Source organism: Aulonocara stuartgranti, assembly GCF_965226115.1.
Source record: "Aulonocara stuartgranti genome assembly, chromosome: 2".
NCBI classification, from domain to species: Eukaryota; Metazoa; Chordata; class Actinopteri; order Cichliformes; family Cichlidae; genus Aulonocara; species Aulonocara stuartgranti.
In genome coordinates this window covers 1,898,822-1,915,242 of record NC_138940.1, presented here as the reverse complement: position 1 = coordinate 1,915,242, position 16,421 = coordinate 1,898,822, and the positions used below count along the sequence as shown (strand labels likewise).

The 16,421-nt window shown below is 42.0% G+C and overlaps 1 protein-coding gene across 1 annotated transcript; it reads right to left on the bottom strand.

Annotated features, from left to right (window-relative positions):
- Positions 1-3,727: 3,727 nt before the first annotated feature.
- On the bottom strand, positions 3,728-12,224 carry LOC309712737 (fibroblast growth factor 4-like). Its single transcript, XM_082543788.1, has 4 exons — positions 12,018-12,224; positions 8,975-9,273; positions 6,258-6,361; positions 3,728-3,972 (listed from the first exon to the last, which is right to left on the bottom strand). Exons 2-4 carry the CDS (start codon positions 9,264-9,266, stop codon positions 3,796-3,798), a joined length of 573 nt encoding a protein of 190 aa, XP_082399914.1. The 5' UTR covers positions 9,267-9,273; positions 12,018-12,224; the 3' UTR covers positions 3,728-3,795.
- Positions 12,225-16,421: the final 4,197 nt, after the last annotated feature.

Here is a 16,421-nt window from a genome sequence, read left to right as displayed (position 1 = left end):
TAGTTATGCTGCAATAGACGTAGGCTGCCGGGGATTCCCATGATGCACTGGGTGTTTCTTCTTCACTCACTATGTGCTAATAGACCTCTCTGCACTCAATCACACTTGTTATTAATCTCTGGCTCTCTTCCACAGAAATTTAAAAGAGAAGGAAAATAAGTGTAATGGACTTATTAAGAGGAAAAATCAGAGAACAGTCATGAAGTTTCTTCTACAACATGTGAGTTGGAGCACAAGGTTGTCAAACATCATGTCTAAAAATGGCAGCAAAGTTTCAAACACCTATGCGCTTCTATATCCTGGTAGCCACATTTTGCACTGAGCCACTAATGAGCTGAAGGTAAAAGGAAGATAAACCAAAGTCCTGACACAGACAATAAACCAATAAAAGTTTCTTCATCGTTTATAGATGACGAAGAACACTCATTTTGAACCACCCAAAGTGTGCACACAGTGTAGGAGGCCAGTGTTTCACGAGAACATCCCATACCAGGGAGCGCTGAGTGTTCGGCCACACTTGGGGGTGGCTGTAGTTCAGGAGATCGAAGGTTGGAGGTTTGGTCCCTGCTGCTCTGGTCTACAGTTTGCAGATCAGCTGCTCTCTGATGAATGAGTGTGAATGTTAGATTTGTGTAGAAAAAAGTGTTTGTATGAATGGGTGAATAAGAGATGTTGTGTAGAGAGCTTTGAGTGTAAAAACCTGCCGTGTAAGAGCCAGTTCATTTATTTAAGCTCTGAATGTTTGAGAGGATAATGTTACCATGCTGAACTGTCAACCATCGATTCAAGAAAAATAAAAAATTAAAGGACTTTTAGAAAAGCATTAAAAACACACGACTTCATTTTGGAGTAAAATAAAGTTTGAATGAATCCTGGAGGATTCAGGAGGCCACAGTTTAACACGTGCAGTTGTTGGTTCTGATTCTCATGTTCTTATCTTTTTGAGTTCATCATTCAATTATTCACAGTTTTAAAGGTGTACTTAGGGTTTAAATGATAAATAAAGTCTGGTCAGCGAGTTGGAAATAACACAAAATTCCCTCAAGTGGCTCGTTGCTCACTGCCACAGAAACTTTGTGCTGCAAGAAACAAATGTTACAAAAAACGGTTCAACCTGCCAATTAATGAGTTTCCTTTGGCACCCTGAGCTAGTTTGCAATGTGACTGCTGCATGTCAGAGCTTTGTACTGTATGTTTGTTCCAGATCACTCAGTGCATTTAGCTCTGACACTGTCCATCAGTTTGAAGATTAAATCAAATCAGTTTGACCGTGTGATAAATCCATCAGCAGCTTTCCGTCAGGATACCAAAGTAAACTCTGTCCTTTACACTGCTGCCACCGTGTGGGTCCAAACTCCTACTCCATCAATTGGAGGTGCTGAAATGTTTTGTGTCTTTTTATTTAATAGAAACAAGCTCCTACAAATAATCTTTGATTATTGCAGGCCTCTTTGTTAATGTGCATTGTACCTCTAAGCTCATGAGCCCACAGTTTGAACAGACACCAAATATTTAAATGGTCCAGAAAAGAAAGACTCTGATGCAACTAAGATTTGAATGTGTGGATGACGCCTCAGTTTAGGATTTGTATGGTATATTATATGATTAACCTGCTGTGGATGGACGATCACGGACGTGCTCTCGAGTGAAGTTTGGCCCATCGTCAGCATCTTTTCCCTGCAGTATGACTGCATTTGTCTCTGCCTCACAGTTTTATTGAGGCGATAAAACATTAATGCTCATCCTGCATCTTTGCTCTGCTAATGTGCTCATAGTATTATAACCATAACCATAGCTAGTCACCAGGTAGTGCACTATTATATGCTCTCTGCTCTTTATCCTCACGCCTCCCTGAGCTTGATTCTGTTGAAGGTTTCTTCCTGTCAAAGGGAGTTTTACACACCCCGGGGTCACCGGGTGCTTGTTCACTGCAGGCTGTGTGATTCTTTTGGTTTCTTTCACAGATTGTAGGGTCTTGGGGCATGTGCAGTCATGTCAAAGAGAGAAGAAACTCCAGTGCTGTGCATGAACAGGGATGGGTTACTGCTCTCAGCTTCTGTCAGCTGCACTAGCCTCCAGTTTTTGTCCCACCCATGATTTGGAGCAGCTCACCATAACATAGCAGGTTGGCCCCAAACTCTGCCTGCAAGAGTCCTTTTTAAAAAGGAGCTGAGGACTTTTAAATGGAGTTCAAGCACAGGTCAGCGAGGGAAGGCGATCATGCTCAGGCCTAATATGTCCCAAATCCTACTTAGGTGTTTATCAGCCATTATGCCAGGTCAGTCAAACACACGTCCACTAATCCCTCTTACTGGTTCCTGATTTGGTGCCTACCAACCTGTCAGACCAGCCTGGAAGGAAAGTTTTGCATTTTGAAATACAATAAATCTTTTCTGCCTGATAGTTTTTCTCATGCAGCCGTACATGAACCAGCTGCATGTCTCCTTCTCACATTCCTCGTCACTCTTGCAGCAGGTAAACATCATCAGCATGTTGCTGCTGCTGCCACCAGTGTGCTTTCCCACTCGTGCAGTATTGACCTGTTGGAATCCCGAGCTGAAGCCTTCACTTTCCACACAATCGAACACACAATCCTCTCGTGCTCTTAGTGCTTCGGTTTTCAAATTCCAACCAGCTCGGCACGGCTTTTATTCAAGTGGTTTCAATCGAGCTTCTCTACTGCAGATGATTGATCAGGTTTGACTAATTAAATATTTATAATGAGACCATAAACATATTTAAAAATGAGATGCGCATTTATTCACACAAAGCTTAGAACTCTATGAATAATAAGATAAACCATGTGTCATAAATCTAACACTTTACAATATGTAGAATAAATACATTTCAAGGGGCGTGCGCCAGTTTAACCCAGTTACAGTTTACATTACAATCAATATACAGCCAATATTTAGCAGTAGCGTGTTATAATAGTGTTCAAAACAACTAAAACACTACTTAAGTGCAAATATCAGACAGTTGGCCGTGCTAACAATCAGCAACGTTTTGTTGTGGTTTCCGTCTCTTCCACACACATCCAGGCTGGGAGGAACCACTGGTGTAGTATGCATGCAGTACGTTGTGTGGTGTAGTATGCATGCAGTACGTTGTGTGGTGTAGTATGCATGCAGTACGTTGTGTGGTGTAGTATGCATGCAGTACGTTGTGTGGTGTAGTATGCATGCAGTACGTTGTGTGGTGTAGTATGCATGCAGTACGTTGTGTGGTGTAGTATGCATGCAGTACGTTGTGTGGTGTAGTATGCATGCAGTACGTTGTGTGGTGTAGTATGCATGCAGTACGTTGTGTGGTGTAGTATGTAGTAACTGGTATGGTGGAGTTTCCAAAGGAGAAGAGCTCAGTTTTGGTTTGATGTTTGATGTTTTATGAGCACAAACTGGGGAATTTTCAGTTGCACCAAACTGTTCAAACTTTTAATGTCAGTGATGCTTTTCACAGAGTGATTCACGACCGCCATGACTTAGTCCTCCTCCTCAAAAACTCCGATTGATATTCATTATACATGAACATATTTAAAAAAAGGGGTTAAAACAATTGAATTTATTCATTAGGATGAACTTCATGACTTGTCACTATATCTGGTAGTTTTGAGGTAAATTCAGGTGATTAGTTTAGTGTATTTGAGTTCACAGTCTGGTTAATCTCACGGCGTTTACTCTGCTTTTTAAACTGCGTCTTAGTTCGCAGCATCGTTCACTGTAGAATGGACAACACAAAATGTAAGTTGGAGCCCTTCACTTCAGTCTACACTGTTGAGCGTTTTCACATCATAATTCATATTCTGGGAAGGAAGTGTGTCATGGTCATTTTGGGTGTGACCCGGTTGCCTCTTTTGCTTTTGCCCATTTTACTGAGGCCGATGTACATGCCAGGGTACGCAGCTGACTCATAGGCGTTGTAGTTGTTGGCCAGGATATTCTCCTTGAAGTTGCATTCATCGTTGTAGTGTCCCTGAGAGGAAGAGGAAGGTGAAACGTTAGAAACACGAAAAATTTTACATGTCAGCACTTAATAAGTGGTGCTAAAGTTTCTACAGTGTCTTTTAATTTGACAAGGCCAAAGCCTATTTACATCTCGTTAGTGATCACGACTGAGTACAACTGGTAGTTTCTCGATGGATCGGTCCCAAGGAACTCGTGACGATCTAAGACGTAAATTTACACGAGTTGGGGAGAGCATCATCAAGATCATTCCAAGATCATCAGCTCAAACATCTGTACATAATACAAGTTTGGATGTGTCACCGCATCACCACACACACTTAGGAAGAAGAGCCAAAGTCAGAATCAGAATCACTCCATAGTGTATTTAGGAGTCACAAAAGTACTTAGAACAAGCTTCAAAGAGCTGCAGACGTCACGTTCCTCAGGTCCACACGAGTTATTATGCCCGATTATTTCCAAGCCGTTCAAAAAATATTCTGAAGACTGATGAAACAAAAGTTTAACTTTTTGGTAGGTTTGCATAAATCTAAAATGAATTGTTTTCCACTCTTTTGTAATAAGAGCACCATACAGCTTCTCTGCTCCTTCAGGACCAGGAGGACTTGCTTATCGATGGAGTCACAAATTCTGTTTTCTGCCAGAAACATGGACAATATCCCCCATCAGTTCAGGGCAGCGTTTCTGCAGAATGACAATAATCTGACACACATCAAGTCCACATCTGAAAGTCTCCAGTACATAAAAACAAGTACATTGATATGTAAGTAAAAAAAGGTTTTCGAGTGGTGCAGTCAAAGTCCAGACTGGAATCCAGCTGAGATGCTCCTGCTGGAAAACCCTCCAATGCAACTGAATTCATCCAAACAGTGTAAAACACTGTCAGTTAGTGCAAACGCTGGGTTATAGTTCCAGCTGCCCTCAGTGGCACAAACACTGATGATTAGAACGCTTGTTGTGATCTGATGTCACAATGTCTACATGCACGCCTTCAGCATCGAACAAAAACAGAAACATCTGTTAGACACATGAACCAAATATATTTCTGCATGTTCCCCACACACCGAGCAGAAACATGTCCCTGTGAACTGCTGTGTGTTTCCAGATCAGCTGCACCCCACGGTGCCTGTTTCTGTCCTCCGGCATGTGTCAGGTTTCTGCTTCTGCACAGTGTGTGAGCAGCTAGAGCACGTTTATTTCTGATATCAGCCTCACAGCTTATTTATTGACTGAAGCAGCTTTTTGGAGTATTGTTTTCCTGTGCTCGGTTTGTTTTGGAAGTTCAGTCGTATGTACATTAAGACACGACTGTTTAAAGCAATCTTTAGTTGTGCATGCAGGTCTGTATCTGTATAAATGTGTACATATAGGACGACAGCTGGTGATTAGGTGTGTCTAGCTTATGTTTAGCTAATTACTCTTTTACTTCTTATAAATTTGAATAAAACTACTGTCTTAATTTAAAGATTTTAGATTTAACTGAATTTGATATTGCAGATAAATGAATAAGCCTAAGAGCAACTATCACAACCACATTAGGCACAAATAAGACACGCTTTGTTTCAGCATTACGTTCAGCACAATTTAACACAAACTGCATTCTACAAACTTCTTGATGCTCAAGGAAATCTCCAAAAGTTCATCTGGACGTAGCGTTTTGTGGGAGAAACGTTTCATCATCCAGGTGACGTCTTCAGTCTCAGCTGACTGCAGGTTTCAATCTTATAAACAGGACATTTGCATAATGACTGAAACCACTGAAGGAACAATGGGCTGGGAGGTCAGTCATCATGCAAATGTCCTGTTTATAAGATTGAAGTGTGTGTGTGTGTGTGTGTGTGTGTGTGTGTGTGTGTGTGTGTGTGTGTGTGTGTGTGTGTGTGTGTGTAATTACAAGTAAGTGTAGATTGTCTCATTCATAGTCCTGGAGTGGGTTGGCTGGATGTATACCTCATTAGAAGTTGCTCATTTCAAGTTTCATATTTTTAGCTCTATCACTCGGTGGGACAGCTGACCACCATCACATCCAGCAGTCATTTCATTCTGCCAGTTAAACCATAACTTAAACTATTTATGCCCATTTAAGGCTTAATAGATAACATGAAGACTGTAGCATTTAGCATGATGCCGCTCGTTTCAAAAACATTTCCACTTATTACATTTATTACAAATGTCAGTGAACAGTGGCTGGTGGAGGGTTACAGCATGAACATGTGGGTGTAATGCTTTGGACCAACTCACGGCATGCATCACAAGCCCCCGTGTGCAACAACGGCAGCAGTTAAAGGTTCTTACCGAGCCATAGAGTTTCCCTTTGTCATTCATAGCAACGAAGAGACCGCTTCTCACCCCATAGAGAGTCACCACTCCTCTCTCCACTGGAGAAATTTCTAGCAGGGCTGGAGTGAAACATGAAAAGGACAAGTTGCTAATGCTTAGTAAAGTCAACACTTGCTGCATATCTGCAGAAGATTAGCACAGCTCCTGTATGTTTATGTTTCTTAGTGAAATGGTTCATGTCATATAATGAAACCTGAAAAACCCATAACAACAACATAGAAAACAACGAACATACTTTAATACAATCTTTCTGTTTTAGGGTTGGAGCCCGGCATGTTCTCCACCCTGATGGGTCGACACGGGCCTTCTTTTGAAAGTTTGTGTTTGTGACATATATGAACAATGGCGTTAAAGCAGACACACTTACACTAGGAGTCACGGTCCTGGGTCATGTGAGCCAGTATTCTGAGTTCTTGGTGTTTCTCTTATTCCTCTCAGTCTAGTTTCATTTCAGTTTATCTGGTTACATTCTGTCATGCCTGGGTTACAGTTTTAATTCATGATTTATCAAGCTCCCATTTGTCTCATCCCTGTGTGAAGTTTTCTGTGTTTCTGTCATGTTTCATGTCCAAGTTTTCTTTGTTTGTCCAGTTCGAGTCATGTCTGGGTCTCGTTATGTTTCCCGTTTTATTTTGAAGGATCCTTGTGTTTTTTGTTTATTGTATTTAGCTTCACGGCCCCTGTCCTGTCATTATGTTAGTTGTTGTCAGCTGTTTTCCCCGTGTGATTCTGCTTCCCCTGATGATTTGTGATGTGTACTTAATCCATGTGTTTCTGCTCAGTCGGTGTCAGATCGTCTGTTAACCTCACCACAGTTTTCATAGGTTTACTCCATTGTTTCTCCGTGTTTTCTAGCTTACTCAGTGTTCATAGTTTGTCACAGCTTTTCACTGAGTGTCACAGCCTTTTTGTTAACAGCGTTCATAGCCTCCTTAGTTTCCCTAGTTCCTTGTTTTTCTTCTGCAATCAGCCAATAAAGGCTCGCTTTATTTTTGAAACTACGCTTTGTCTCCACCCTGTCTGCATCTGGGTCTACCTCTTTCCTCACACCAGCGCACCCCGCCGTGACAAAAGGCTCATTCTTATAAAATATTTCTCCATTTCCACGACACAAAAACAAATATGCACTTTGTTATTTTGGTTTGATTATCTGATTTCAGTTTGTTCACATAAACAGCATCTGTGCTGAAGGCCTGTGTTAGCTAAGTGTGTGGAGTACTCTATCACCTCTACAACGTCAGCCTCCATAGCAACTCCAGAGACTCCCAGTGCTATGGAAAATGATGTGGCTGGTCCCAGTGCCTTAGAAGAAGCATCCAGGGGCTGCAGGCCTGTAGCACTGACCTCTCATATCATGAAGGCTAAGGAGACACGTCATAAACACCATCTCCTGCATGTGTTTATATGTCACTGCTATACGTATAGACATGTACATTCATCTTCTCTCCTGTGTAGTTTGTATTTTTCCATGTTGCTGCAAGTTTTAGATCATTTATTTTCTCGTATGATTCACCTGAAGTATCCTGCTGTGTTTTCCTTCTTTTGGATTCTGTGTGTCGTCACCAGAAGAACTCCTCACATCAATCAGACAAACAACAAACACAAAACCTCTGAGCCTAAAAAGGTGGTCAGATGAGAAAGCTTATAATGCACAAACACATTAGTGCAGTCATTACTGAGTCTGTGCCCCATAATTCCAACCATTTTTTATGATAATTCATTCATTCAACCTGTAACTGTGTTCCAAACAGCAGCGTCAACCTGGCAGGAAGATCACTTTGCTTTTGAGATCAGATACGTTTTATAAATATCTATTTACACACAGTTTACTGCAAAGATCATATTTGAATTCAAAACTAATTATAAGCCTGGTTTATAAATGGGGCTGTGGGGATGATATAAGTGGAGACTGGGTTAAAGGTTCTGCTCTGTTCTGGGAGGCAACATCTGGAGGCCAGTGAACAAACTGGTGCTTATAAAGAACTTTTCTACTTTAACTGAAAACTTAAAGTGCTTTTCACTGCACGCATTAACACAGGCATTAATGTATTATTCACACACATACACAGATTCATTTTGGGGTTCAGTATTTTGTTAAAGGACACTTTCGCATGTGTCGCTCTGCCTCCTGAACTCCAACTCAGTCGCTCTAAAGTGTTCTGGGAACATTTGAACATGAAATCACGTCGACTTCTGGGTTCGTGTCATATTTCTTCAGCCGATGTGCTGATCTGACTGACAGACTGACAAACAATTTCCTCATTATTGGAGAATAATTTACAAACATTTATTAAATAACACGTGTCAGTGATTCCAATGATTTTCTTACAGACAACATAATTAGACTTTTTGCAGAAAACCCGCCCCCTGCTGGCCATTGTTTTCAAGTTTATTGCAAACCTGACTTTATTTTTCTGAGTGTCAGCAGGAATTCTTTTTTTTTAAAGCTATTTATTAACATAATGCAACTGCATGATTTCTTATCTTTTGATGTAGAGATACAAAACAGAAGAATATAATAATGTACAGTATGTTTGCATGCAACAAGCAGTCTCCTCAATCCACGCAGAAATCACTCGACCAAACTTTGAGATAGTTGTGTCTTTATATTTGTTCTTATCATAGCAACAAATGATAAAGGTGATGAATCAGGGAAAGGAAAAATTACTTACTGTATCTGTTTTCATTGTGCACGCCCGTGATCTTCCCATTGGGTAAGACCTGAATGTGGAAACCAATGCCCACGTTACAGTAAAGCCTTCTCAGTCTCTTTATGCCCAGCAGGTATTCTCCGTCTTTCGCTGTCACTTCCCTCTTGTCCCAGATGTTGCTGCTGGGTGAAACCAGTGATCCGGCGCTTCGTACCGTTTGTCTCGTCCGGCTGATAACTGGAAGCGGAGCAGAGGCGCTGCACAGGAGGATCCCATACAGAAGAAGCGGGAGCTTGGACCTTGGTGATGACATACTCTACCTACCAGTCATAGAAGTACACAACGATTGTCTTGTGCTTATCCAACTGAATGTTTAGTTAGTATGAATAAAACCTGGTAATAAAATCTTCAGTGATCAGAGAATTATCCTAAAGACAATAACTTAGCTCCTGCACTCTCTAAAGCCCGGTAAACATTTTCAGTGTGCATATTTAGACATCTTGAAACACCTCAAAACCCAGCGGGGGTCCAGTTTGCAATGTTTCGCGTTTCCAAATTTTGCTTTGTCCTCAGGTAGAGTCAGCAGACAGAGAACACACTTATATGTGGCCCGTATTACATCACGCACCACCTGCTGTCATATTTGCCTGTGAGTCATAGATGCCGTAGAAGAACACAAACTGGGATATCAATAAAATACATTGTGACAGAAAACAAAGAGGAACACGCAAGCACACAGAAACACAGTAAATAATAAACAAAGAAACTGACTTGAAAATATTCAGCAGCAGATCAAAAACGGAAGAAAACCATGAATCAACATATGATTCTCTCTGTCACTTTACCTGATGCTGCTGAAGTGAAGCAGAGCAAAGGTACAGAGGTCTGATTACAGACACAGCTAAGCAGTTTGTGATTTGGCATCATTTTAAAACGTTTCTTCTTGGAGGTCATTTTTGAAATAACAAAACAAAACATGACAGCGCTGTAAACAACGGTAGACTGATGCACAACAAGCAAGCGAAAAATGCAGAAAACAGAGATTTGAGATGAGAAACTGTTCTTGAAGTACACTGAGAGAGAGAGTGCATGAAGTGTGATTTTATCCTGGTGGAAGTAAAACAGCCAAAGTCAGAGTCAATTCATGTTTATCAAACGTCAAGCGTAGCTTGGACCTTCTTTTGCTGCTGATTCAGTGAATTTTGGATGGAGAGTGACAAAACCTGCAGCTTCAGGCCACTTGGTTATGGCGTTCCACGTGTGTCCTGCCTGCCAGCATCTTGCACCCTGCTGTTATGTGCTGGATGGTCTCAGGGGCATCTTTGCACAGCCTGCACCTGGGGTCTTGCCTTATGTGCTGCCATGATTAATGCATGTGCTTTCTTTCAGTGCAGCTTTGCTAGCCATTGGTGCGACTTCTAAACATAAGCCACTTCTTCTGCATGCTGTGCGGGTCCTGTCCTTTCATGATGGTTCATTTTCTTGCTCTTCTTCTTCTGTCTCAGATTTCCAACCCATCATGGCAGATGGCCCCGCCCCTCCCTGAGCCTGGTTCTACTAGAGGTTTGTTCCTGTTAAAAAGGAGTTTTTCATTCCCACTGTCACCAGGTGCTTTCTGATAGGGGCTCGCTTGATTCCTGACACTTAGGGTGTATTTTTACTATCAGAATCATTAAAGCAGTGATAAACAATCATCATAAGGAAAGGTAGGTGATTAGCAGTTAGCCAAGCTAGGCGTGTGTTAGCATCTATTTTCATATACAGCAGGCTGATTACTCACTGCAATGATCAGCTGGCCAAACTGACAACATCAGCTGGGGTTCAAATCATTGTTTTCCCCCTGACTGTAACTCCAGCTGTGTTTCTTTTTGACTTGTCCAGTTAGCATGGTGACGCAGAAGCATTGCTCCTGAATGAAGCAGTAATGTTTTGAAATTTTGCAGATATATAGAAATATGACTGTATTTTGGGGGAATGGTGCCCGACCTTTGAAGCAGTTTTTATCAGATTAGACTGATTATTATGTACTTGCAGTATTTTGTCTTTGTGACCGCTGACATAAATGCTGATAGTCCCTCCCAATAACAACACACATACACACAAACATGTCTGTGTGTGTGAATAATATGAAACTTAGTCTATGCTTGTGCTGGTAACATTGTCACTGTTAGTGAACAATACATCAGTGGAGGCTTGATATCATGCGACATGTGGTGCGTCAGAACACTGCTCATGTAGGGCTTATTGCAGGGCTCGGAAAGATAAAGCAGACAGAGCCAGTGATAGATCGTCTGTGTACCCATGCAAAGGAATAGTCAGCCCACTGGGAGAAAACCCCATAGTAGTTGTGACGTAGGTAACTATTCATCAACATTTGCTCTGACATCAAACGTCATCAAAAGAGTTCCCCCAAGCCATGAGAGAGAAACTGACACTGACAGGCTCGGAAAATCCTAATAATCCCATTCTTTTTCCGCTTCCATGGATGTAAGCCTAATCCCATTTGACATCTGGGCCCCTAAGCCTCACTATTGTTTAAGCAAGGTTGGCCAAACAATTATTTATTATCTGTACATTTAGTTTCATAAATGTTTAGTTAACAAGTATTTGAGATTTGGAAAAAATGATCCTTGACAAATACGGACCTACACAAAACCGAAGGAGCTGATCTTCCAATAATGGACAAATCTAAAGTTCTTCTACAGAACACATCAGAACACATTTTTAGCAGGTAATTATAAAGTTTGCTTTACTTCTGTTTTACCTAGATTATGAATATAACTTGGGTAAAAGGAGAAGAAGCGTCACAAATCCACATACAAAGCAGAACTTTATCTATGCCAATGTTACATTTCTATACTTTGACACGATTATCGTAAAATATGTAACCAGAAAGATGACAAAGGGCAAAAGCAGCACAAAATGTTTGCTACACCACACATTAGGAATGAAAGGCTGTTATATTTCTCTACTTCCTTCTAAAACACTGACTGATTTTCACTGAGGCTGCGTCCACACCTACACGGGTATTTTTGAAAACACAGATTTTTCTATGCGTTTGCACCTTTCATCCACACGTAAACGGCGGTTTCCTGCCTCCACCCCGGGGGAAAGGGTAGCATCTCCTGGGTCTAGGTGCCGTTTCCCCCTCCAGGGGCGAGGGTACCTGGACCTGAGGTATAGAGTTTGTGTGGGGAGTGTGATTGTGTGTACAGTGTCCATGTATGTCTATCCCTACGTTGGGTGAGTGCTGAGTGTTTGTATATGTGTGCATGAGGGTGGTGTTAAGATTCAATATTGAGGAAGGGTACAAGAGGTGATCGAAGAATAACCACACTGGTCCGGCCGGGTGAAGTCAAACGAAGATTTTAATGAATACACGCGTGGGAGGACACTCTGTACGCAGACAGCCAGTAGTCCTCGACTCAATCAAAGCATGAACAGATATTTTATAGCATCAGGGTTTATTTACTGACGCCCCTTCATACGTCACAGACACATTTTATACATAGATCAGATCAACATCATCATGACTTTTCACCTAGAAAATCATCTTCTATTTTCATGGCTAGCCCTTCCTGTCTACCTTTCAGTTCTTGTCTTGTTCCTCTTTCTTGCCGAGACACCAAGAAACGGTTCCTCTTTTACCAAGACAATTTTGCAGTTACAGCCAAACATAACTAACCTCTCCTCTAAATAAATCTAATTTAAAGTGTGTGTGTGTGTGTGTGTGTGTGTTGACCTCACATGCTCTTTGTGTCACCTCTTCACCTACTGTCTGTGTCTCGTCCTCAAATGCTCTTTCTCAATTCACCTGTTGCACTTCTGACCTTTTACCAGACCAGAAGCTCACTGAGACTATGTGTATGTCTTCTACTAAATAAATGTTTTAATCAAGAACCTCTACTAAAACCTTAATATAAAATGATCTGATATATAAGTGTTTTGTAAGCATGTATTGCAATTCCTTCTATGGCTCCAAGTCACTTGCACAATAGATTGTCCGAACATCGCGCCGAACAAAGCTTCCGACCCCCAATTAATTGACCGAGCTCCAACTCTTTAATAAGCACAGATATGCATTGTGTATAAAATAGTCATAGCTGCTTAAGGCCTTCTTAAAGCTATCTGTTACATTGTTAAAGCCTCGTCTTAGCCTGCGGCTCAAAATAACTTCCTGCTTTCACTTCTGCATACAACTTCCTGTCAGCCTGCAACTCAGTCTTTCTGAAAGAGACACTGTTTAAACCTTGGAATGCAATATCCATGCTGCAGATTATATTATTAATGCAATGACAATTATTTAACAATAGCAGTAAAATAATTTCCCTCCTCGACACTCCCTCTTTTGACCTCTGGAACACCAGAGGTCACAATACATTGTGTCCTCACGCAGACCCTTCTCTGGTGGTCTCGAACCTCGAGATCTCCAGGATCCTCGCCCCTCCTGTGGTCGCCGAGATCGATCTTCTGCAAAGGAAACAAAACACCTTTTCTTGCATCTCCCTAACTTATCCTATCTGGGACTCTTTAATCAAAAGCCTGATCCTAATTATCTTCTTAACTTATTGACTTGTATTTATGTATACTCTTCAACGTTACTCATCACTTTAAAATTCTTTTAAGCGCTGGTTTCACGTCCAGTTGCTCGCTCTACTTTCCCTTATCTGATCATCAACATCCTGTGCACAAGTTGTCGCTGCTGCAAGTTAATCTACTCCAAAAGAAAACAACCACTTTAATCAATTAAGTTTAAGCATATAAGCAATTACTCCTGTATACATTTCATCATAGCTAAATGCTGCCTTGAAACAACTCCTATGTGTTAACACTAACTTCATTTTAAAACCTCACATTTCCTATGTTATCACCTGTTTTGGTATAACCTTTTTATTTCATTTTGCTCCCTTAATGTAACAATACCTTCTAATTCTAATGTATCAGACTTAACCAAAATATATGCTTTCCTTCCTCTTTGGTCCTTCTTTAAGTTCAGTTAGAAGCTAAATGAATTTAGGGCCTTTTGCCTGGAATCAATACTGTCATGTGTGTTTCTTAACTCTGTGTCTGTAAGCGTGTGCAATCCTTCATGAACTCATATTATCCTCACAGTAGATTGGCTAATCATAGCGCTAGCCAAAGGCTCGTGACCCTCCAGAGACAAATTTGAGCCACAACTCCTTTAAAAGCACAAAATGCAATATGTATAAAATAGTTATAACTGCACCTGAAATACAAAGTTAACATCATCATAAACATCTTATGGTCATCAAAGCAATGGGCAGGGCTGCGACCCAATTTAGCCCTGTCTGCGCACAAATTTTAGCCAACTTGTTTTTCAAATTTAGGTTCATCCTCTCTACCTTTCCTTGAGATTGAGGATGAAAGACCGTCCCGAACTTATGTTGCACTCCCAACATCCTCTCTACCTCTTGCAAATCTTTATTCTTGAAGTGAGTACCATTGTCTGATCTAATTCTCTTGGGAAACCCATGCCTTGGAATGTAATGATTGATTAAGCACTTAATCACGCTTTTCGCGTCTTCACATTTGGTCGCCCATGCTTCGGGCCATCCAGTCAAAACATCCACACACACCAACAAATACCTCACCCCACCTGGGCCTGTATCAATCATGTCGGTGTAATCAATCACGACCTCTTCTCCTGGCCTTTCTGGCATGAGAAACTTACCAGCTTCAGGTTTTACTGCTGGCTTTGGGTTGTGTGCCCCACAAATTAGGCACGTTCTGGCCTTTTCCAGTATCATCCTTCTCAAATCAGGATGCCACCATCGGCACAAATTTCTCTCCATCTGTTTCACTCCCACGTGACCAAGCCCGTGAGCCTCATTCACCTTTTGTTCCGCCATTTTGGCCGTTAAAGCGGGACGCCCATCTGGCCCCCTCCACAAACCGCCATCTTGCCAGGCTCCTTTGTTTTCCCACACCCCCTTTTCCTCTGGGGATGTCTCCTCCTGAGCCTTTCTAACTTCTTCCATGCTGTTAGTGCTAACCTCCTCTTCTGGGGTTAGTGCTAACCTCCTCTTCTGGGGTTACCTGCACCAGTTGTCTCTGTCCTTTGTAGCCCGCTGCTTCCTTTGCGGCTTCATCAGCTTTCTGATTTCCTCTTGCCACCATACTATCTGCTTGTGAGTGGCCTTTGCATTTTATAATACTTACCTCGTCTGGGTCCTCCAGGGCCTTTTCCAGTTCCTCCATTTCCTTTTTGTGACAGATGGGTGCATTAGTGGCCGTCCTGAACCCGGCTCTCTTCCACTGAGCCAGTTCCACATGAGCTGCTCCAAACGCATATGCTGAGTCAGTGTAGATGTTCACTCTCATGTTTTTAGCCAACCTCAGGGCTCGAGTTAGGGCTATCACTTCAGCTCTCTGGGCCGACTGTTGTCCCTCAATTTTTCCTGCTTCTTTCACCTGAAACTCAGTTCCTACTCTACAGACTACTGCATAGCCCGCTTTCAATCCTTCTTCATCTCTGTGGCAGCATCCATCTGTGAACCAATCCTCAGCTCCGTATATGGGCTCTGCCTTCAGGTCTTCCCTGATTTTTCCTTCAACCTGGGCTTTCTTAATACAGTCATGTGGTTCTCCTGACCCCATTAGGTCTGCCATATTTATTCCTTCATGTGTGAATATCAGATTTGGCGCCTCTAAAATTTTGCTGAACCTTTGTTGCGTCAGTGGAGTCATTGTGAATGCCTGTGAGTTCACATAGGCCACTACACTGTGTGTAGTAAGCACTTTCAGTGGGTGTTCCCTCACTATGTGTGCTGTTTTCTGAATTATCTTTGCTACTCCTGCTGCGTGTTGTGTGCATGTGGGATGCCTTGCTTCTGTTGAATTTAATCTTATGCTGACATACATAAGTACATCCCTACCTCCCCCTTTTTTCTGAAACAACACACCATTCACAACTCCCTTTGTTTCTGAAACATCCAGATAAAATGCCTCATCATAGTTAGGTGTGGCCAGACCTGTGGCTCTTGACAAATCCTGTTTTAGCGAAATGAACGCTGTCTCTGTGTCCGGCGTCCAAGGCAATTCAGCCTTCAGATTTCGAACACCAACTTTCTTAATCAGGTCCCTTAAAGGGGCCGTTTTACCCGCATAGTTCGGAATGAACTGCCTGCTGTAACCTGTCAAGCCAAGAAAGGAAAGCAACTCCTTCACAGTTCTTGGTTTTGGATGTGTCAGAATTTGGTCTCTGTGTGTGTTCATTAACCCCACTGATCTGTGTGCGATCACCCGGCCCAGGAATGTTACCTCTGGCCGGACCAACTGCAGTTTTCCTTTGCTCACTTTGAAGCCACACTCCGCCAATCTGTTCAACACCACGAGCGATGCTGCCGTACAGGCCGCTGCTGACGGGGCTGCAATAAAAAGATCATCAACATACTGTATTAATGTACAGCCCCCTGGCAGTTGACATGGGGACAATGCCTCTTTCAAC

Excerpts from the sequence above, each read along its gene's own strand:
- LOC309712737 (XM_082543788.1), bottom strand. The coding sequence starts at position 9,266 with ATGTCATCACCAAGGTCCAAGCTCCCGCTTCTTCTGTATGGGATCCTC. Across the intron at positions 6,362-8,974 it reads GCACAATGAAAACAGATACA|CCCTGCTAGAAATTTCTCCA; the intron begins GTAAGTAATTTT and ends GTTTCACTCCAG. Across the intron at positions 3,973-6,257 it reads AAGGGAAACTCTATGGCTCG|GGACACTACAACGATGAATG; the intron begins GTAAGAACCTTT and ends TCTTCCTCTCAG.